This window comes from Dermochelys coriacea, chromosome 11 (genome assembly GCF_009764565.3).
Source record: "Dermochelys coriacea isolate rDerCor1 chromosome 11, rDerCor1.pri.v4, whole genome shotgun sequence".
Lineage (NCBI taxonomy): Eukaryota > Metazoa > Chordata > Testudines > Dermochelyidae > Dermochelys > Dermochelys coriacea.
In genome coordinates, this window is record NC_050078.2 from 78,329,459 (window position 1) to 78,353,188 (window position 23,730).

Consider the following 23,730-nt stretch of genomic DNA (forward strand, 5'->3'; position numbering starts at 1 on the left):
GGTTCCCGGAGTCTCTCCTGTCGAGGGACCCTGTTGTCTGGGGTCAAAGGCTAGTTGTCGGGACTTCTCCACAACAACAAGTTTTAGGCAGAGATCTCTATCACGCCTAGCCCTGGCTTTGAGGTTGCTGCAGTGAATCCACTTTTGCAGTATGTGCAATTTCCCTAAGCAGAGCGTGCAGAGTGAGTGGCCATCAGAAACTGGCATCGTGTCCTTACACAAAATGCATCTTTTAAAGCCTGGTGAACCAGGCACGTTTTTAATGTCCTTCGCTGAGGTAATTTTTAAACAGAAAGAAAATGAAAGGTTGGGGGGATGGGTTTGAAAGAAGGAAAAGGGAGACTGAAAGCTACCTAAGCTCTTAATGAACTGAAACTTAACTATCACTGAAAAACTATTCCTACTTATTTTCCTAGTTTGTCATTGACATTGCTAAAGAGTTCTGTGTCAGGCCGAGAATGGTTGAGAAGTAACTGAAGGGCTCAGATTGCACATACATTAGATGAGGCACCAACGGCACTGCCAGATTACCACTGCGCACGCGCGACTAAGATGGACACTGCCACCGAAAATCTCCCATCAACGGCGCTGGGTTGCACCAATACCAAAAGTGGTGCACCCACAAGGACAGCACTCGAAGAGCCTGATGTGCCGTCTGTGACAAGGGTGGATATCTACATGGAAGTATGCCTCTTTCATGTTGAGAGCTGTGACCCAAATGTCTTTATCAAGCCACAGAATTACCGATGTCAGTGTGACCATCCAGAATTTCAATTTGCAAATAAAAATTCTGCATTGGATGTCAAAAATGGGTCTCCATCCTCCCTTTTTCTTGGGAATCAGGAAATACTGAATAAAATCCCTTTTCCCTAATACCGAAGTGGGACTCATTCTTTTCCCGCTCTCCTAAGAAGAGATTCTATCTCCTGAAGGAGGATCTCTTTGTGAGAGTGGTCCCTGAAGAGGGATGCATAAATGGTTTTTGGAGGGATGGTGAGGTGAACTCAGTGGTATAGCAGGAATGGATAATATTCAACACCCACTTGTCTGCAGTTATCACATTCCAGTTCTGGGAAAACTGTGCTAGGTGGCCAGCAAAGTGGACACCATAATCCAGTAAAGATGGCATCAATGAAGGTTCTCAGCACTCAAGATCCCAACAAAGATATCTTTTGTCTGGGGGATAAGGTTGGGTGGATGTAGAGGAAATGTTAGGAGCTATCAATCTAGATTTTCACACCCTCTGTTGTTTACAAGGCAGCTTAGAATATCACTGGTGATTGAAGGGTTCTGGCAACAGCCTGGGCTTATACAGCTGCTTGCAATATTTCTAACAGCGCTGCTGTATATGCGCCTTGAAAGCAGGGTTGTCCTGGAGTCTTTTAGCAAATGCAAAAACTGGCCTGTCTTAATTGAAAAAGGTTAGTTTAATGAAAGGGCAAGTCCTATTCCATATTTTGGACCACCCCAGGGAACCCAAAGAGTGTATCCACAATTCATGGTGATTTGTACAGAGGTTCTGGACACCAACACGCCCTCATCAAAAAGGGTTTGAAATTGAGTCCTATCTTCTTGTGGGAGTTTATCTTTGAACTCCAAGCACTTCAAATAGTTGTTAAAATCATCTCTGGACAGCAGCACTTAGCAGTTGAATGTTCACAATTCGAGGTTAGTGGTTGTGAATACCAATCTCCCCTCCCCAGAAGGTCCAAGCACTTGGCCTCTTTATCAGCAGGAACACCCCTTGGGAGCTGTGGCCTGGTGCTTTCAGTCGCTGCCTGACCAACCAGTCAGTATGGGGCAATGTTAGTAAATAAGAACTCTGTTCCCTTAACTGGACGACATATTGTTTCTCTGTCCTCTTGAGTACATGTTGCCAGGCTGTGCTATATGGCTGTTCCAGGATGGCTTCATTCACTGAGAACACTACCAGACTAAATCCTACAGGCTGCATGATGTTCAGGAGCTTGTGGTGTATCCCCTGAACCTATTCTTGAGATCCTGGAGCTTCTCTGATACCATCCACAACAGCTCTTGAAATTGTCTGTGATCATTCAGTAGACAGATTAATGTTAGAGCAACTGACTCCTTAGGAGATGAGGATGATACCCTGTCAGTACCAGTAGGACCAGCAGTTCAGTTCTTTTTTTCCCTTTTCCATGGGTTCTGGGGGAACCTCTGGCTGATCTCTTGGAGAAGAGTGATGAGACTCCCAGTAGGACAACATGCAGTCATGATACCCGTATGTACAAGTCCCATGGACCCCAAGTAAGGGCAGCTCAAGGAGTCGAAGGTAGGCTGTGGAGGCCCCCTGGATGCCACTGGTCCAGAGGAGAATGTTCTGATTTATGAGGCTGGGATGTGGTCCAGCAGATTCTCAATCCCTCCTCTGGTCTGACCTCTCTCAGTTGAGGTGATGTTGGCTCTTCAGACACATCCGATTCCCCTGAAGTGAAAACATTGGGTGCATTTCCATAGGCAGTGTCGGTGGTCCTAACTGAGTGGGAATCAGAGTAGCAGCCGTGTTAGTCTGTATTCGCAAAAAGAAAAGGAGTACTTGTGGCACCTTAGAGACTAACAAATTTATTAGAGCATTTATTAGAGCATCGGATGCATTTCGATGAAGTGAGCTGTAGCTCACGAAAGCTTATGCTCTAATAAATTTGTTAGTCTCTAAGGTGCCACAAGTACTCCTTTTCTTTTTGAGTGGGAATGCGACAACCGATGGACAAGATAAGGGACAAACCTCCCCTCTAGTAGTCCCTGCCAACTGTTGGGGTCAAAATCTTTCTGCTGGGAGCAGGTTCCATCATTATGGGAGATTATGGATCCAAAAGGACAAAAATATCCTCCAGAGTGATACAAGTCTGTATCCCTTTAAGGGAGTGCAGTCTTGTCCCTCTGCACCATTGGAGCCAATGTGATTGATGGCACCTTATGAGATCTTGGCAGTACAGACAATGTGCTGAGGTCTTGCTGACTATTCTTGGTTGGTACTGACAGTTCTCCATCCTTCAGGTTCTGCTGCCTAATCCTGGCCAGTATTGGAGTAGATATCACAGATGTCGAGGCTGGTACTGAAGTACTCCTGCTCTTACACGCCTCTTACAGAGCCATAAGGCTTAGATGGACCTAAATCCATGGGACCAGGGTGCAAAGACTTGCCTGACTTCAAAGTCAGGGAGGGATCCCTTCTTTGAGGCGAATTTAGAGGGGGATCTGCTCCTATGCTTATGGAAGTACTTCCTGCTCTTCTGAGGAGCCCAGGGAGAAAGGTCTTTGGCACTGCTCTTTCCTGCTTCTGAGTCAGACATTGTGGTGCTAAGAGGCACACTTCTGGCTACCTCTACCAGATATACAAGGGGATTCCCCCAGCCCAGGTCTGACTAAGGCTTCAATGCATGCTCCATAAAGTTTTTCCTCAGCCTGAATTCCTGTACTTGCCAGATTTGGCTGGGAAAAGAATGGCAGATAGCCATGTTGCAAAGTGCAGTAAGATACCACGGATGATCGTTGCTCACCAGAAAGGAGTGGGGGCAAGAGATCCAGTTTTTTAAAGCCCGATAATCTGGGCATAATCTAACCCCATACTGGGAAGGGCTCCCAGATTTGGGGAGGGGATTTTTAACTAGCTATACTAAGCAAACTAACTAGATAACTATACAAAATATGTACAATAGTTACAGGTTGAAGACAGAGGAGCAGCTCTGGACGCTGGAGGGCTCTGTCTCAGAACATCCAGCAGTACGAAAGAACTGGAAATGCTGCCAGTCCACACTGCCCCTTATACTCTCAGTGGAGAACACGAGGAGAGCAAAGGCACAGATATGGACCACCAGAGATTGCCAGCAAGAAACTTCCAGTCTCCAGCACATAAAGCGCATAAGTGCCTACAGTGGAAAACACATAGGGACAGGTGCTCAAAGAATGAAGTGTTCCTTCTTTAAAAGAAATATATTTTGTTCATTTATTTTGTCAGATGTATTTAAATGAAGTTCAATTTTAATCTGTGATTCTTCAGAGGACACTTGTAAATGCGTTTCATTATTTTTTCAGTACATATTGCAGTAATGAAATCTTAGTCATTTGAGGCCTCACTACAACATCTGTGGTACACAGCTGAAGCAAGAAAAAGTTAGATTCTATTGTACTTCAGCAGTAACTCAAGGAAAAAAAAACAACCTAACACTAGACAAGAAGCATAATTAAAAACGTTTCTTGGACTTCATTCAAGAAGCTTGCTTCCTTCTGTACATACACTAGCAACAAAAGAAGTGGGAAACGCTCTAATGAAAGAAGGTAAGAACTGTAATCTCATTTTCAAAAGTGACAGCTATCTAAAAGCCTAAGTCTCACTGAAAAAATCAATGCTGCTCAAAATAGTCCACTTATTCTCACATTGAACTTCAAGACAACTATTGCCCTTCCCTTAAATAGGTAATGCAACATAAAAATAAGTCAGTATTGGGTACACATATTCAATTACAATGGATGTTTAAAATCATTCAGTTAAAAAAAAAACGGTAAGGAAAATACAGGTCTGATAAAATCAACAACAAAAGACTACACACATATACAGGCATGATAAGCTAAACTAAATAAATTTGTTTGTCGATATATTGAAGTGAGCTATAATTTTAATGTACTTTAGATTAGAGGTAGGTTTAAATGTCTCAAGGTTGTTTTGTTTCTTTACTTACACCAGTGCATCAAATCAAGTAGTATCCAACTCCATAACTGGTGATTTTTATTTTGAAGGTAACAAAATTTTATTTGTTCTATTTTAGAAGATAAGCTATTTGAGCAGTCCTTACCTCCTCTTCATGTTCATGCTGTGCTTTTAGCTTCTCTAGCTCTTCCTGCAGCTGCCAGGTGTATTCTTCTTTCTGTTTCTGAACTTCTGCCACATGGAGATCTTGGAGCTCTTTTAGTGCTTTTTTATGATGTTCCTCCATATGCAATACTTCTTCACGCAATACATCCAGAGCCTTATGATTTTCTTCTTCCAGCAAACATCTTTGATTTTGAAGAGCTGTATTCAAATCTTCCTATAATATTAGTCATTTAAAAATAGCAAACATCCCCATTATATCCAGTTCATGAATGGTATACTGCAGTATTAAAGTTACTCTCTGCCCAGTGAATTTCCAAACAACGTAAGTGAATATTTACTACCAGCATCTCCTGGACCCTGACTGAGCATGCACTTCACTTACCTTTGAATTTATTTTTTAAAACTTACTAGTAAGAAGAAATTACATCTCTATAGGTCTTCTTGTTCCTTCCTACATACAACTCTCATCACCACAACCCCCCGACATCAAACTCATTACAATCAGGAGCTCTTAAGCATGAGATTTCAGTGGAACTTTAGCACCAATTTAAGTGTTGACTTGAAAAGGGATGCTTTCTTGAATGAGGGGCAAAGAGTGACAACTTTTGTGCCCATCTTCAGTATAATCGAGTAGGCTTACAAAAATTTAGGCTCTAAATAAACCAATACAAAATGATGCCCTTTGTGTCCTTACTCAACAGAAGGAAAATATTCAATAGCATCTGCTGGGACTTTATATCCTAGCAACAAGCCACTACCCTACTTCTGGGACTCATAATACATAACAAGAAACTAAAGCATTCTCAAACACCCTTAGAAGATGTTATTTCAATGTACTGGAAGCGTAACATATTTCAAGACTTCCTAAATTCTGTTCAAGTTTCTAAAATTATGCAAAATGTGATTTAGCAGGATCATAGGTTTACTATGATATTGCTGAAACCTCAGAATCTATTAAGAGTATTTTTACCTTTAACAAGTTGCTAAGAACTGATTAATGAGAAGGATGAAGTTAGCTACAAAATGGAAGGTTTTTGGAGTGCTAATTAAGTTGTACTATATATACACACACACACACACACACACTAAAATGTATAACTTAGATAGATAAAAGACGCAGTAGTGCCACACACTAGGACTGAAGCAAAAAAGAGTTATTGTCCTATGACTGCCATCTTTTATGCTTCCCCTCTGCCAGTTTACTCAACAGGGTCCAAAGGAATAAATGATGTTCTGAGCTTGCAGTTTAGAATATTTTTGTATTATGTACCACTAAGGAAGAATGTCAGTAACAATCAAGAACCAGCTTTACTACTATATTGTTCTTCAGAACTACCAGCTCCTCCTTACTGCACTGAGGCTGAAACCATTTTCAAAATATAAAAATTTTGTTTCATAAAGGAAAAACAAAAAACTGCAGGCAGCTGCCCATTCTAGAAGGTTCATGCAAAACGTGTTTTGACATTCTTATTTCAAAATAATTTTAAAAATACTTTATACAAAGTAAGTTATTGCACTTCTCCAAAATGATATCCTATGGGAAGTAATAAAACTGTTGAGGAAAATGTATGAACTATTCTCTCATTTCCAAGCCCTGTAGATTTTAAACATTTTTACATGCAGTGAAAGTAACAAAAAAGAAGTTTGTATTTCCATTAAACTCAGTATCTAAGCTTTCATAATGATCATATTTAAATATGTATTTGCTTATAATTTCACTCCTTTTGCCTTTGTTCTTAATAATTAAGAAAACTATTACAAAGGAGTTAAGCAGCAGCTGCTCAATCAATAGAGCATTTCGCAAATGGAACGAAACAACTCTGGAAAACCAACAGTCTCATTTGAAATCAATCTAAACTCAAAACCAAAGAGGGTCATCTTACTATCTTGTTTTCCCCCGACTCACCTTATGAGCTTCTTCCAGCTCAGCAGCCATGGCTTTAAGTTTTTCGATATGAATAGTAGCCAGCTCAATTTTCAGATTGTCTTGTGAAAGTTGCAGCTCTTCGGAATGTTTTAATTTCAGCCTTTCCATTTCCTGAGTCAAAATTGCTTGATGCGCCTTATCCTTCTCATGCAGCTGCGATATGAAATGCATCTGTAGATCCTCAACAGCTTGTTTGTGCTCATCTCGTATAATCTGAATTTCAGACAGGTACGAAGACTCCAAAGAATCCAGATTTGACAAGTGTTTAGCTTCCAGTTCATCAATTTGTGTTTGATGCTTTGCCTGCAGCTCAGCTATATGAGCTTCAAGATGAGCCTGCTGTTTGCTTTGTAATGTAGATGTAAGTGTCTCAATTTCAGCTTGGTGCTTTGTCTGCAGCTCAGCTGTGAGGGATAAAATCTGTTGCTTATGCTTCTCCTGTAGCTGTTGACTTTGGAGTTCTAGCTCATCAGCATGCTTCCCTTTCAACTCTTGGAGGAGAAGCTCTTGCTCTGTTGTGAATTTTTGAGTCATAATTTTGTGTTCCTCCATAAATCTAATTTCCAAGAAAATTAACAATGTTTAAGCATTGTTAAGATGCAAAGAATAAATACTAGGCAAAAATTGTTAAATTTGATCATCACATTTTTACCCATTTTATCCATAGTAACACAAACGAATTAACTTAGAACAGTGCAATGGCTCGGTAAAGTGAGATGGTCATCTCAGGTTATTGCTTAGTAGACAAGTGCCCATATTACAAAAATCAATAATATAGGTGGCAGCATCCACAAAGATAAGCATTTAATGTGCACGCCCAGGGATTATTCCCTTTAACTCACAATGAAGGTATATTAACAGGACAGTGTGGGGAAGTCTGTGGTACCTGCTTTGTAAACACATTTGGAGCTTCAGTTTAGTGTGAACTGAACAGAAAGCAACTGAGGGAGGCAGGGCTGGATATTTCCCTTATTAGGAGGTTAGAAGTACAAAACTGAAGTTGCCATTTATTTCTATATGTAATACTGTAGTGATTATTTTTTAATAATTGCTGGCCTTAGTGTGCATTTATATGAAGTAAAATCTAGCAGTGAGACTTCATGGATAATACTACCACTCCTTGCTAAAATAATACACATTGTTATATTTAGATAATTTTTTGGTGCCACCAAGTGACAAAATTATGAATTGCCATTTCTTACGAGGTTTTTAAAACAAAAACTGTAAAAAACCAATTAATGACATACTTGTTCTGTGCTTCCATAAGTTTAGCTGCACATTCCTCTTGGAGCCCAAATGTGGCTTTTTCCAACTTTTTTTCCATGAGTGCCTTGGCAGCTTGCAGTTCGCTGTCATACTGTGCCTGAGCTTTCTGTGTAGTCTGCACACTTGCTAAGCTATCCTCTAGCTGCTGCAGACTGTTCTGCTGCTCCTTTAGGGACTTCTCCAGTTCTACAATTCTGGCAGCCTGCTGATCCTGAAGCTGATTCATTTCAGCTTCACGAAGTTCAAACTCCTTTTGCAAAGTTCGTTTCTCATACTCTGCCTTGTCTTCAAGTTCTGTATGTAACTGTGATAATTTCTCTTCAACTTTGATGCTCAGGGCCTCTCTTTCACACTTCCATTCCTCCTCCTTTTCTTTGTGCAGTTTTTCCATTTGCTGGACCTCTTCTCTAGATCTTTTTAATTCATTCTTGTGATCATCAACAAGTCTACATTTTATCTATGAACATTACAAAAATAGATAAAGAGTTGAAACCATATCAACTGGAAATGTTCAGAATAAAATATTCTTATTAGCCATTTAAACTCCTACAGATCCTCAACTGTGGACCACTGGGTCTTCAGAAATTCGACTAGTCATAAGGTCCTGGGTTTACCACTACACTTTCAGCTGCTAAATTACATTAAAAGACAGCTAAAATGCATTAAACATTTTACTTTTCTACATAAGCAATTGCTGTAGTTGATGCAGGGACGTTATAGAACTGTAAATAGGAGGAAGTGATCTGTGTGACAGTGACTGGTGAACAAGAAGAGAAAAAAAGATGGCCCTCAGGACACCCTACATGAAAAGGTGGGCCACACCACACACAAAAAATTAATATTTTTACCATCTTCTAAGAACCATTTAAATATTCAAGTCTTGTGCTTAAGGGTCAGCTTTCAAAACAAAACACAAGATTTAAGCATCAATTTGTTGATGCCTTATTTAAGTCAAAGCACTATTAAGAATACCAAAAGAATAGTAAAGGAAGATTAAATAATGACTAAATTCCAAAAAACATTTTTACATAAATTCAGGCTTCACGGCATTTTGAAGTCTTTCAGCTTATGTCCAAGATCCTTGTCCTCCTCTCATTCCCTATACTTGCCATTATGTCATTTCACAAGAGGAAATAAGCATAGCATACACTTCAGATTCTAATCTTTCCGCAGGTTAGGGCGCAAACAAAAAAATCTGAAATGGTATTAATGTAATTTCAAATGTGCGATGCATGGGCAAAGGTTAAAGAATAGGTGTGGTTGAGGTCCTATGAAACGACTCAACTTCAACCTCATTCACCCCATTCTTCAACCTTTACGTATGTATCACCCATTTGCAGACCCAACTCATCAGAACATTACAAGGTTTTAGCTATGCAACTCCCATTAAAACTAAGACCCCACTACAGAAAAGAAAGTTCAAATGGTAAGTATCGTTCCAGTCACTATTCCCATTAATTTTGCTTTACACCTAGCAGATGTTGTATTTGACATAGTTATGTCAAATTAAATACAAAAAACAAACTAATACATACTACCTTTTCCATCTCCTCTTTCAGATGGATTTCATGCTGGACACCAATATCTTTCAGTTTAGTAATCTCTCTCTCTAAGTGTTGTATTTCTCCCTGCAGTTCTGCAATGTACTGTTTCTCAGACTGAAGGAGGGAGAGTTTAGCTTTGTGCTCATTCTCCAGCACACATACTCGTTCAGCAACCTCTGCTTCAACCTGGCGTGCTGCATCTTGAGCACTCTGTAGACGCAGTTTGGTAATTTCTGGATTGACGGTGAAAAAAAACATTTTGTAGTTTGTTTTAAAGGATCTTGATCGTTCATAAAAGTAAAAAATTTAAGTTCCGTAATGAGAGTAAAAGAGCAAACATCAATGGCTCTCTCGATTTCAAGGCTACCAAGAAGTACTTAATAAAATGTCTCCACTTACATTTCTTATAATGGTCCCTTCTGGCACTGGGATCTATGCACTACCTTTTAATCACTATACATAACCACTGCCTATTAAGCCTATCAGCATCTCAAATGTAAATGGAAGAAGGAATAAGTGATAACTTTTTCAGAGCCCAGTGCAGGGGTGGGCAAACTTTTTGCCCCGAGGGCCACATTGTGGAATAGAAATTGTATGGCGGGCCATGAATGCTCACAAAATTGAGGTTGGGGTGTGGGCTCTGGGGTGGGGCTGGGGATGAGGAGTTTGGGGTACAGGAGGATGCTCTGGGCTGGGTCCAGGGATGAGGAGTTTGGGGTACAGGAGGGTGCTCTGGGCGGGGTACAGGAGGGTGCTCTGGGCTGGGTCCAAGGGGTTCGGAGGGGGATCAGGCTGGGGTAGGGGTGCGGGAAGGAGTGCAGGTTCCAGCTGGGGGTGCGGGCTCTGTGGTGGGGTTGGCGATGAGAGATTTTGGGTGCAGGAAGGTGCTCCAGGCTGGGATCGAGAGGTTTGGAGAACGGGAGGGGAATCAGAGCTGGGGCGTGGGGAGAGAGGCTAAGGGAGTGCAGGCTCCAAGCGGCGCTTACCTCAAGCGGCTCCCGGAAGCAGTGGCATGTCCCTTCTCCGCTCCTATGCGGAGGCACAGCCAAGCGGCTCTGCACGCTGCCCCATCTACAGGCACCGCCCCTGCAGCTCCCATTGGAGAACGAAGGAGCCAGAACAGGACCATGCTACAGCTTCCGGGAGCTGCGTGGTGCAGCCCCCAAGCCAGCGCTGCGGCTGGAGCGGGGCTGAGAAGCTGGTGCAGCCCACAACCCCGCACCCCAGCCGGAGTGGGGCTCAGCCGTGTGGTGCAGCTCACGGGCTGGCTTAAAACAGCTCATGGGCCGGACTGTACTTTGCCCACCCCTGGCTTAGTGGATAATGAGGTGGCAGATTTTCTGAAGATGAAATATTCTCTCAGCTCAAGCATATCCTCAGTAAACAACAAACAATATTTATAAACACAACCTCCCCAAAAATATCAGAAAAGCAAGCTTTGACAAAAATTAGCAGGATAATGAATTTTTAATTTGAACAGTTTGTACAGCATTTCACAGAGATTGCTGAACAACAGAAATATACTATTCCTTTTATAAACGATTTGATAAATAGCAAATTAAATAACATCTGACTGATGGTATTCAACCAACTAACTATCTTTCAGGATATGGATGCCAAGTCCAAAAAGCTTTGCTCTCACGTATACTATCTCAGAGAGGAAATATATATAAGAACTACTACTATCTCCTCCCCACACCTTCCTGGCACATGTAAAATTTATATAAAAAACTCTTGAAATTGCTTTGCACTGTTTTAGTATAAATAGGTTAGAAGCAGCATCTTTCTTCCAGGAAAATAGGGACAATGGTAAGAAATTGAATAAAATGTGGCTTACACCCAGACAGAACATTCCTTTGTTAAACTTAGTTATACAACACTAGTAAACTAGCAAAAGATTTGGGTTTTTAGGAGGGGATTAGTACTTTAGCCTGAGCTCTCTGGCCAATTGTAAAGTAATATTTTCCTGACTTTTAAAATAATTCTCTCCCCCCAAAGCTGTGAGAAAGATCTGCACAAACGAAGAAACTTACCCACGGAATACGCAGGAAAAACAGTGAACCCTACTATACACTAAGTGCTATTAAAGCCATAAAAATCAAACAAAGTGAAAAGATATGGAACAGGATTTTTTCCCTCAAATCTCTTTCTGCTAGTGGTCTAGGTGTTTCTTGTAACACTAAAGTAGAGAAATTTTCAGAAAGAAGTGCAACAACTTGACAGGGCCCCTCTAAGCATCAAATATGGCAAGTTATATACATGAGACTCCTGCGGTAATCATTCCTCGGCTGTAGTTCATTAAATTCTAGAAACTCACATTTAGGACTCTACAGCAGGAATATTTATGAAAATGAAGATAAAGATGCTCAAAAGAATCATAAAAACAAAATTCTAAGTACCATTATAAACAAATTTAAAGAGCTAGCTTTTTTTATGGTTTCAGAGTAGCAGCCGTGTTAGTCTGGATTCGCAAAAAGAAAAGGAGTACTTGTGGCACCTTAGAGACTAACAAATTTATTAGAGCATAAGCTTTCGTGAGCTACAGCTGACTTCATCGGATGCATTTGGTGGAAAAAACAGAGGAGAGATTTATATACACACACACAGAGAACATGAAACAATGGGTTTATCATGCACACTGTAAGGAGAGTGATCACTTAAGATAAGCCATCACCAGCAGCAGGGGGGGAAAGGAGGAAAACCTTTCATGGTGACAAGCAGGTAGGCTAATTCCAGCAGTTAACAAGAATATCAGAGGAACAGTGGGGGGTGGGGTGGGAGGGAGAAATACCATGGGGAAATAGTTTTACTTTGTGTAATGACTCATCCATTCCCAGTCTCTATTCAAGCCTAAGTTAATTGTATCCAGTTTGCAAATTAATTCCAATTCAGCAGTCTCTCGTTGGAGTCTGTTTTTGAAGCTTTTTTGTTGAAGGATAGCCACTCTTAGGTCTGTGATCGAGTGACCAGAGAGATTGAAGTGTTCTCCAACTGGTTTTTGAATGTTATAATTCTTGACGTCTGATTTGTGTCCATTCATTCTTTTACGTAGAGACTGTCCAGTTTGGCCAATGTACATGGCAGAGGGGCATTGCTGGCACATGATGGCATAGATCACATTGGTAGATGCGCAGGTGAACGAGCCTCTGATAGTGTGGCTGATGTGATTAGGCCCTATGATGGTATCCCCTGAATAGATATGTGGACAGAGTTGGCAACAGGCTTTGTTGCAAGGATAGGTTCCTGGGTTAGTGGTTCTGTTGTGTGGTTGCTGGTGAGTATTTGCTTCAGATTGGGGGGCTGTCTGTAAGCAAGGACTGGTCTGTCTCCCAAGATCTGAGAGAGCGATGGCTCGCCCTTCAGGATAGGTTGTAGATCCTTGATGATGCGTTAGAGAGGTTTTAGTTGGGGGCTGAAGGTGATGGCTAGTGGCGTTCTGTTGTTTTCTTTGTTGGGCCTGTCCTGTAGTAGGTGACTTCTGGGTACTCTTCTGGCTCTGTCAATCTGTTTCTTCACTTCAGCAGGTGGGTATTGTAGTTGTAGGAATGCATGATAGAGATCTTGTAGGTGTTTGTCTCTGTCTGAGGGGTTGGAGCAAATGCGGTTATATCGTAGCGCTTGGCTGTAGACAATGGATCGAGTGGTATGATCTGGATGAAAGCTAGAGGCATGTAGGTAGGAATAGTGGTCAGTAGGTTTCCGATATAGGGTGGTGTTTATGTGACCATCGCTTATTAGCACCGTAGTGTCCAGGAAGTGGATCTCTTGTGTGGACTGGTCCAGGCTGAGCTTGATGGTGGGATGGAAATTGTTGAAATCATGGTGGAATTCCTCAAGAGCTTCTTTTCCATGGATCCAGATGATGAAGATGTCATCAATGTAGCGCAAGTACAGTAGGGGCATTAGGGGACGAGAGCTGAGGAAGCGTTGTTCTAAGTCAGCCATAAAAATGTTGGCATACTGTGGGGCCATGCAGGTATCCATCGCAGTGCCGCTGATTTGAAGGTATACATTGTCACCAAATGTGAAATAGTTATGGGTCAGGACAAAGTCACAAAGTTATGCCACCAGGTTAGCCGTGACAGTATCGGGGATACTGTTCCTGACGGCTTGTGGTCCATCTTTGTGTGGAATGTTGGTGTAGAGGGCTTCTACATCCATAGTGGCTAGGATGGTGTTTTTAGGAATATCACCAATGGACTGTAGTTTCCTCAGGAAATCGGTGGTGTCTCGAAGATAGCTGGGAGTGCTGGTAACGTAGGGCCTGAGGAGGGAGTCTACATAGCCAGACAATCCTGCTGTCAGGGTGCCAATGCCTGAAGTCACCTACTACAGGACAGGCCCAACAAAGAAAACAACAGAACGCCACTAGCCATCACCTTCAGCCCCCAACTAAAACCTCTCCAACGCATCATCAAGGATCTACAACCTATCCTGAAGGACGAGCCATCGCTCTCTCAGATCTTGGGAGACAGATCAGTCCTTGCTTACAGACAGCCCCCCAATCTGAAGCAAATACTCACCAGCAACCACACACCACACAACAGAACCACTAACCCAGGAACCTATCCTTGCAACAAAGCCCGTTGCCAACTCTGTCCACATATCTATTCAGGGGATACCATCATAGGGCCTAATCACATCAGCCACATTATCAGAGGCTCGTTCACCTGCGCATCTACCAATGTGATATATGCCATCATGTGCCAGCAATGCCCCTCTGCCATGTACATTGGCCAAACTGGACAGTCTCTACGTAAAAGAATGAATGGACACAAATCAGACGTCAAGAATTCTAACATTCAAAAACCAGTTGGAGAACACTTCAATCTCTCTGGTCACTCGATCACAGACCTAAGAGTGGCTATCGTTCAACAAAAAAGCTTCAAAAACAGACTCCAACGAGAGACTGCTGAATTGGAATTAATTTGCAAACTGGATACAATTAACTTAGGCTTGAATAGAGACTGGGAATGGATGAGTCATTACACAAAGTAAAACTATTTCCCCATGGTATTTCTCCCTCCCACCCCACCCCCCACTGTTCCTCTGATATTCTTGTTAACTGCTGGAATTAGCCTACCTTGCTTGTCACCATGAAAGGTTTTCCTCCTTCCCCCCCCTGCTGTTGGTGATGGCTTATCTTAAGTGATCACTCTCCTTACAGTGTGTATGATAAACCCATTGTTTCATGTTCTCTGTGTGTGTGTATATAAATCTCTCCTCTGTTTTTTCCACCAAATGCATCCGATGAAGTGAGCTGTAGCTCATGAAAGCTTATGCTCTAATAAATTTGTTAGTCTCTAAGGTGCCACAAGTACTCCTTTTCTTTTAGCGTTTTTTATGTAATTCCAAACTAATTTGGAATTTTCATATTCCTTCAAATAATCCTTTAAAGCCTAAAGATAAAAAAATCCAAGAGGCTTTCCATTTTACACATAAACCTGCAAGTACATCTTACCTTTGATGTGCTCTTCTGAAAGCTTGGCACGGAGTTGTTCAAGATCTAGACAATGTTTCCTTTTTAATTCCTCAATTTCTGAAATATATCTGTCTGAGAGATCCATCTTCATCTTCATCAGGTCCTCCTTATATTGGAGTGCAAGGGAAGATCTTACGGAGTCTAGTTCATGTCTGTGTTTTTCCTCCAATTGCAGTCGCAAACAAGTAAATTCTTCCTGCAAAAAGACCAACAAAAAAACAAAAAAAAACATTCAGAACAGAGACCGACACCTTTATCTTTCAGATAATTAGGCTAAAGAATTAATTTCACAGTAAGTACCCATAGCATACTGTAAACATACAAGTTCACTTACCAGTCTGTCTCCTCAAAATATTCTTGCTTCTACACCCACTTCTATCTCCTCAACTCTAGGAGTAGAGGGATCCCCAGAAAGCCTAACTTTGTTTATACAGCCATGCTGCCACAAGGTAAAGTAGAGCTCCAGAAGCTGCCAGAGGATCTAGGAGAGTGGGAAATGCCTGTAGGCACCTGAATAGGGAGCTTGTCAAGTATTTTTACACTAACATAGGGGAAAGAGACTGCTTATACTATCGTTTGTATTACCATAGCACCTAGAAGCCCTACTCTTGGACCAGGACCCCATTGTAGCACTCAGCCAGGAACCACACAGGGGAAAGGACTTCCCAAGCTCCATGTCAACTCTTGAAACACTTATTTCTTAAGCAGCAAGTAAACAAAAAAGCCAGGATAATGCATCAAAAACGTCCTTTGTTCACTTATTTTCTCAAGTTGTGAAGTTTTGTTTAAGACAATACCTTACAGTATACTTGGTAAAAACAACAAAACAATAGTAATACAAGACCTCAGAATAGCAACTGCTATTAAAACCACGCTAAGAGGTGTGAAGCATCTGTCATGTTTTTGTGGAGATTTTAAAATGTGCACTATCATTTTTGTTCAAATTGACACTTCACCTTGTGCTGCTCCAGTTGCTGAGTTAGTTGGTCAAGTATATCCCTTCTCTCTTTTTCACTTGCCTCTTCTAAAAGTGTGACCGAGGAGCTGAGCAGAGAAAAGGAATTTAGAAAATTAACTTGAACACTCACTTTATAAAATATAGAATTAGAATAATGTATTGATTCTTAAGATATTAGAGTATAGGTATGTACAGACCAGAATCTAGTCAAATACTCAGGAATAACCATTTCAACAAGAAACTGTCTGCATCCATTACTAACTTCCATCCTGGGGTTTCTGACCTCCTACCACCAATCCAAATACCCACACAAAGCCTAAAGTCTTTTCTAGGAAAGGAAAGTTGAGTGTGTTTTGTCACAGATGAGATTAAAGAGAAAAAAAAAACAGTCATCACCTCATATCTAAAGGCTGATCTTGAATAATCTCTGACTCCAACAAAGAGTATTCCTTTAATTCTTGCAGCCTCTGATGCAGCAGAGTTAATTCTTCTCTGTAGTTTTCTTCAGCTGCCCCTAGTTTCTCTTCAAAATAAATTCTCAGTTGTTCCAACTCAGTTTCATGTTCACTTCTTCTCTGCTGCCGCTGCTGTTCAAAGTCTTGCTTTAAACGTTCTATTTCATCCACATGTGATGTGCGAGCCAGAAGCTGTTCTTTTAACTCTGGGTAGAAGATGGAAAACACATCGATACCTTTAACCTTGTTTTTAATCAAAAACAAAAAACCACACACACACTTTGGACTCCATCATAGATCCTATGAAGATGAACCATATTTTGCATGGGAAGAAAAGCACAGAACACAACAGGCAGCATCAGGAGTCATGCCTTCAAAGACATAATGCCAATGCCTCAACATTTTTTGGGAGGGTTAGCAGAGCAGGTCTTGCTACACCTTACACTGAGTACAAATTAAGGGGTGACGGCGCAGAGAAAACATAGCCATGTCCCCATTTACCCCACTCTTAGGCCTCGTCTACACCTAAAAAGGTTAGACTGATCGAGTAACATCATTCAGGACTGAGAAAAAAAAAATGCACCATGGATGATGTAAGTTAGGTCAACCTAACCCCAACTGTAGCTGCAGGTAGGTCAACAGAAGAATCTTCCATCGACCTATCTTCCTCCTCTCAAAAAAGGGGTGGATTACCTACATTGACAGGAAAACCACTTCTGTCCCTGTAGTAAGTGTCCACACTACAACGCTACAGCTGTGCACAGCAGCACTTGTGTTGCACACATACCCCCAGTATTCCTGCACCAAAAATTAAAAATTCTGTGCCAAAAAAGTTAAAAATTCTGCACACATTTCAAAATTCTGCATATTTTGTGAAAACACCACAATATAATCACACCATTTTCAATTATTTGCTGACAAGTATTTTGAAATAAATTACCAAAATAATTAAAAATGGTGTGATTATATTGTTATTGTGTTACTATGTTATTTTGACAAATAAAATATGCAGAACTTTGCAGAATTTTTAATTTTTTAATTTTTTGGTGCAGAATTCCCTCAGGAGAATCAGGGTTCTGTGTTGAGCAATCTGAGTGCAGGCAGCTTGGTGGGGGATTCGGTTGCAAGGGGAATCTGGATGCACAGGGGTTGGGTGCGGGGTTCTGGGTGCATGGAGAATTGGACTCTGCAGGGGAGTTCAGGTGATGGTGGTTAGGTTCGGTTCAGTGGGGGGTTGGTAGGAGCTCAGCGGGCTCCCATTGCAGGGGGTGAGGCTCAGCAGAGTGGAAGTTCGGGGGGGGGGAATCTCGGTGTGTGGGTGGAGGGTCATTGTAAGGGGAGCTGCTTCCCATCTGCCCAACCCCCCCACATCCAACTCCCACCCTGCACCTGGAACCCCCACCCCACCAACCTGACCCCCCTTCACCCTGACCACCCCTGCGCTCCCGGGGTGCAGAGCTTCCTACGGCCAGGGGAAGTTTCTGGGGGTTGATTTGACCCACCCCCGGCTGCTCTGTGCGGGGAGAATTCAGTCTCTGTTGTCCTCCTCCCCACACCCACCCCCCTGGTCCAGCCAGGACTAATGTCCCTGGCCCACCAGAACCTTCCCAGACCCTCCCCCCCCATGATTTACCTCTCCCCCAGCTGCGCAAACACTGAGGAGGAGCACTGGTGCAGTTTCTCTTTGCTTCCCCACAGAAACCATTTTCTATCGAAAGTAAAGAGAATCTGTGTGGGGGCATTTGTCTGTTGCACCGTAGTGGTGCAGAATTCCCCCAAGAGTACTCCAGAAACTACACCTCTTGAAGTGAGTTAGCACTGCAGTCAGTCAGCCAGCCAGCCCATCTCCCTTCCTTTGTGCTCTTAATGCTGGGAATTGTTATGGAGAGGCAGTGTGACCTACTGGATGGAGCACTGAACTGGGATTCAGGAGACCTGAGTTCTATTCCCAGCTCTGCACTCGCTCAGTGTGTGACCTTCGGTAAGTCAGTTTCCCTCTGCGTGCCGCTGTTTTCCCATCTGTAAAAGGGGGATAATGATTCTGATGACTTTTACCAAACATTTTTTGATCTACTGATGTCAAGCATTATATAAGAGCTAGGGATGATGATGATGATGATGCAGAGCCCTGCAATGGGGGTTGAACCCTGCACCTTCTAATGCTCCCATGCAGCAGGAATAAGAAGAATTACTGTAACTGCTTTGAAATAAATTGATTTACCCCAGAAACAGCCTTCCTAACACAAACTACTTTGAAAAATGTAAATCCAACAATTAAACAAATATAATCTTGTCAAAGGACTTGCTTTGCTGATAGATTGGCAAAGTGTGGACAACCCCCCCCCCCCCCCCATCATGTAAAAATGTTAGAATTCAATGGCTCTGTTGAGTACACAGTGGTCAGGATTCTGGTCACCTAGAAAGATGGGATAAACCGGCTTAACCCTTGTGAAGGATAACTGTCTTCAATCAATTACAGTTCTGGTAGGAAGCCAAGAGAATAGCAGATGAAAAAGACTCATAGGTTTCTGTATACATGAACTTTCAGAAGGGCTTTGTTGAAGTGCCTCACTAGCAGCTGTGACAATTAGGAACTGGTAAAGAGGTAGAAAACAGGACAGTTTAGTCGTGGGACGCATTATGGGTCAATAAGAAGACCAACTAATTAGAAGAGGGAGCGAACGTCAAGGAGGCAAAGTTGCAGACAATTATTTACATTACTAAAGAATATAATTTCAGAGGGATCTAAGAAAACTAGATACCGGGAAATAGGGCTTATGGAATTCAGTATGTACTGGAAGGAATAATTAGAACTCTAACCAAATGCTGATGTATTCTAAAATACAGCTGTGTATTCAGGAAGAAAACATGGGTGTCCCTGTAGACAGCTCAATGTGCTGTGAGAGAGGGCAGGAAACGGACTAGCTGAGAAAAGAATACCAAGGGAGGAAAAATAACTTGAAGTGGTATCAGAGTAGCAGCCGTGTTAGTCTGTATTCGCAAAAAGAAAAGGAGTACTTGTGGCACCTTAGAGACTAACAAATTTATTAGAGCATAAGCTTTCGTGAGCAATGCATCCGATGAAGTGAGCTGTAGCTCACGAAAGCTTATGCTCTAATAAATTTGTTAGTCTCTAAGGTGCCACAAGTACTCCTTTTCTTTTTGAAGTGGTAATGAGAGTGGCCCATTTCAGGCAGTTGACAAGAAGGTGTGAGTAAGAGTAGGGGGAAAACAGTACTGGGGAAATTAGGTTTAGGTTTTGTAATGACCCAGTCTTTATTCAAGCCTGATCTGATGGTGTCCAGTTTGCAAATTAATTCCAATTCTGCAGTTTCACACTGGAGTCTGTTTTTGAAGTTTTTTTTGTTGAAGAATTGCCACTTTTAGGTGCGTTATTGAGTGACCAGGGAGACTAAAGTGTTCTCCTACTGGTTTTTGAATGTTATGATTCCTGATGTGAGATTTGTGTCCATTTATTCTTTTGCGTAGAGACTGTCTGGTTTGGCCAATGTACATGGGGAGAACAAGGGGATTGTGGGAGCATTCCTCCTCCCTCCCAGTGGATCTTCTAGGGATGAAAGAATTAAGCATTAAAAGGACCACCTGAATATTAGTGAATCCCTTTAATTTTAAGATGTAATTCCAGAATCCTTGTCCACCTCAATTCAAATCTACTAGGAAACCCTATTTCAGCTTCAGAACTAATCTAACCTATGCCTTTGTTCACAGATTTTAAAGGGGGCCAAGATCAGGGTAATGATAAACAGCCAAATGACAAGTGTTATAGATGGGCAGTAGGGATTACTGCCATCAATATTCGTGTTGATTTATATCTTTAAAAACCTTCCACATATCGTACATAATATTAGTTAAAAGAAAAGGAGTACTTGTGGCACCTTAGAGACTAACAAATTTATTTGAGCATAAGCTTTCGTGAGCTACAGCTCATTTCATCGGATCCGATGAAGTGAGCTGTAGCTCACGAAAGCTTATGCTCAAATAAATTTCTTAGTCTCTAAGGTGCCACAAGTCCTCCTTTTCTTTTTGCGAATCCAGACCAACACGGCTGCTACTCTGAAACCTGTCATAATATTAGTTGTAACCACGTGTTCCTATTGCTGCTATCCTCTTCCTCCCTCACCTTCATTTGTTTGTTACACCACATTGCAGCTCATCTTAAATTTGATTTTAATATTTAAGGGACACTGGCTGTATTTTACTACCTGTTTGTAAACTGTCAAACACTACAGGTCCTCTGGTTCCTAATGCAACAGACAGGTAATAGCAGTGGCAGTGACAGTAGCAGTGATGACAGCTCAGCTGCAACTTCAACTTTGGCACAGATACCTCCACACCATAATTTGATACAATAAAATTGTAGGGAATCTCTGCCTTCATACTTCAGGACAAAGTATAAACCAGAAGAACAGTACTGAAACTTTTCCCATAGGCATGGTATTGCCTACTTGAGTGTTTTAAACCTTATTCTGAAGCATTTGGTACTGGCCAGAAACTGAATTAAATGGACCATTTGTCCAGTCCTGCTATATGCTCCTGTGACTGCATGCCTGTTCAATACATTTTGTTAAAAACTGTTTCACCCGCAGTGTTGTTTTATGTGAGCTAAGGCAAGAACCGTAATGTGTTTCTACCATACCACTTAGCTCCTGTCGACTTGCTCGTGTGCTATCAAGCTGAGACCAAAGCTGTTTGATTTCTTCTTGTGATCGAGTTTTTAATTCTTCATATGTGGCCTGAAGTTTCTCCATCTACGAAAGATGCATTAAGAATTGTTTGTTTGTTTTGTTTTAATAGCTGCTTATTTTCATGTCTTAGAAACAGCTAAGCAGCTAACGGGTGGAAATGCTATAGTACCATTCAGACCCTGGGCTCAGAGCAGAGGCTTGTGGAGACACTGAAACACCTAACTCCTCTACAAATATACCTCTAATTGAGACAAATGAGGGAGCCATCTGCTTGTCATGAGACTTATGTCATGACTTGTTCTCCACATTCATAGTCTCACCAAACAACTGAGAAAAATATAGGAATCAGTAACTGAAACTATATTAAATACGAACTAAGGTAAAGATTTGATTAAATTGCAGGAAGGGCCACATCAGTAGATCTAGCAATGTGTTACACAGAGTTAAATCCAGCTAAAAAAAAAAACCCTATGAATACTAATCTAATATTGATTTGTGCTTTGTGCACTTAATAATGGTATAAAAAAAAACTTAAATCATGCTACATTTCCCCTTAAAAAAGATCTAAATTTTAAATCCAGAAGAGTGGCCCACATTATTTAACACCACTTGTGACTCCTAAATACTATGCCACTTACCTAATTCATACCAAACATTCAAAACAAAAAATCTTATTAACCTCCTGCCGCATATCCTGTTCTCTTTCCTTGCTTTTCCTTTTCAGGTTTTCTAGACATTGGTCATGTTCCAGCTGCAGCTGTTCACGTAGTTTTGGAATTGCCATCTGGTGTTCATTCTCCAGGTTTTTACATTTCACTACAAAACAAAGTTAGTGCTGTTATATTACTAGATTAGACTTTTTTTTTTGGTGAACTACCTAATGCAACATCAGTTTTGTGATTAAGTAAAGCACAAAATAATGAATCCAGGCCAACAAGCTAATAGGTTAGCTAATTGTAAGTTTAAGGCATTCTCTATCTAGGTTAATAACTGACAGGGCCATTACAACCTTGTGAAAAGAACCAACTGGCTAGCTCAGTACAGGCACTTATACCACAGTAATCAGCACGCTAAGAACTTTAACCTAAAGAAATGCAGCAGGTGGAAACTTGGAATTTCCACACAGAGCCTTATGGTCCACTGTGTGCAATGCCATCAACAGGTGGTTTGGTCCTCAGGGAGGACACCAGAGGTGGCTACCTGAAGATGAAACATATGTAAGAGACAATGTCATAATAAACAGCAGAAGCCTTAAATGCACAGAGAACACATTTCTCCAGAGAACCTCCCATTCATAATGTTGATAGCAGCCAGGACCCACATGACCCCACAGCATGCCAACATTTTTATGACTGACTTAGAACAACGCTTCCTCAGCTTTTGTCCCCTAATGCCCCTACTCTACTTGTACTACATTGATGACATCTTCATCATCTGGACCCATGGAAAAGAAGCCCTTGAGGAATTCCACCATGATTTCAACAATTTCCATCCCACCATCAACCTCAGCCTGGACCAGTCAACACAAGAGATCCACTTCCTGTACATTACGGTGCTAATAAGCTATGGTCACATAAACACCACCCTATATAGGAAACCTACTGACCGCTATTCCTACCTACATGCCTTTAGCTTTCATCCACATCACACCACACGATCCATTGTCTACAGCCAAGCTCTACAATATAACCGCATTTGCTCCAACCCCTCAGACAGAGACAAACACCTACAAGATCTCTATCATGCATTCTTACAACTACAATACCCACCTGCTGAAGTGAAGAAACAGATTGACAGAGGCAGAAGAGTACCCAGAAGTCACCTACTACAGGACAGGCCCAAGAAAGAAAACACAGAACGCCACTAGCCATCACCTTCAGCCCCCAATTTTAACCTCTCCAACGCATCATCAAGGATCTACAACCTATCCTGAAGGACGACCCATCACTCTCACAGATCTTGGGAGACAGGCCAGTCCTTGCTTACAGACAGCCCCCCAATCTGAAGCAAATACTCACCAGCAACCACACACCACACAACAGAACCACTAACCCAGGAACCTATCCTTGCAACAAAGCCCGTTGCCAACTCTGTCCACGTATCTATTCAGGGGACACCATCATAGGGACTAATCACATCAGCCACACTATCAGAGGCTCGTTCACCTGCGCATCTACTAATGTGATAGATACCATGTGCCAGCAATGCCCCTCTGCCATGTACATTGGCCAAACTGGACAGTCTCTACATAAAAGAATAAATGGACACAAATCAGACGTCAAGAATTATAACATTCAAAAATCAGTCAGAGAATACTTCAATCTCTCCGGTCACTCGACTACAGACCTAAAAGTGGCAATACTTGAACAAAGAAAAACTTCAAAAACAGACTCCAACGAAAGACTGCTGAATTGGAATTAATTTGCAAACTGGATACAATTAACTTAGGCTTGAATAGAGACAGAGTGGATGGGTCATTACACAAAGTAAAACTATTTCTCCCCCCCACTGTTCCTCAGACGTTCTTGTTAACTGCTGGAAATGGCCCACCTTGATTA

At 41.7% G+C, this 23,730-nt stretch overlaps 1 protein-coding gene across 18 annotated transcripts in view; it reads right to left on the reverse strand.

Annotated features, from left to right (window-relative positions):
• The window catches only part of PCNT (pericentrin), a 238,033-nt gene that overhangs the window by 159,437 nt on the left and 54,866 nt on the right, over positions 1-23,730 (reverse strand). For 14 of the 18 annotated variants that reach the window (XM_043505819.1, XM_043505821.1, XM_043505806.1 and 11 more), the window contains 10 exons: positions 21,852-21,988; positions 21,124-21,235; positions 18,100-18,174; positions 16,408-16,672; positions 16,010-16,097; positions 15,033-15,249; positions 9,566-9,804; positions 8,009-8,484; positions 6,741-7,317; positions 4,815-5,048 (listed from right to left, as the gene is read on the reverse strand). In XM_043505819.1, coding sequence (XP_043361754.1) covers positions 4,815-5,048; positions 6,741-7,317; positions 8,009-8,484; positions 9,566-9,804; positions 15,033-15,249; positions 16,010-16,097; positions 16,408-16,672; positions 18,100-18,174; positions 21,124-21,235; positions 21,852-21,988 — 2,420 coding nt within the window. The remainder of the gene's footprint in view (positions 1-4,814; positions 5,049-6,740; positions 7,318-8,008; positions 8,485-9,565; positions 9,805-15,032; positions 15,250-16,009; positions 16,098-16,407; positions 16,673-18,099; positions 18,175-21,123; positions 21,236-21,851; positions 21,989-23,730) is intronic. The other 4 variants (XM_043505816.1, XM_043505815.1, XM_043505814.1 and 1 more) reach the window with 1 other exon arrangement.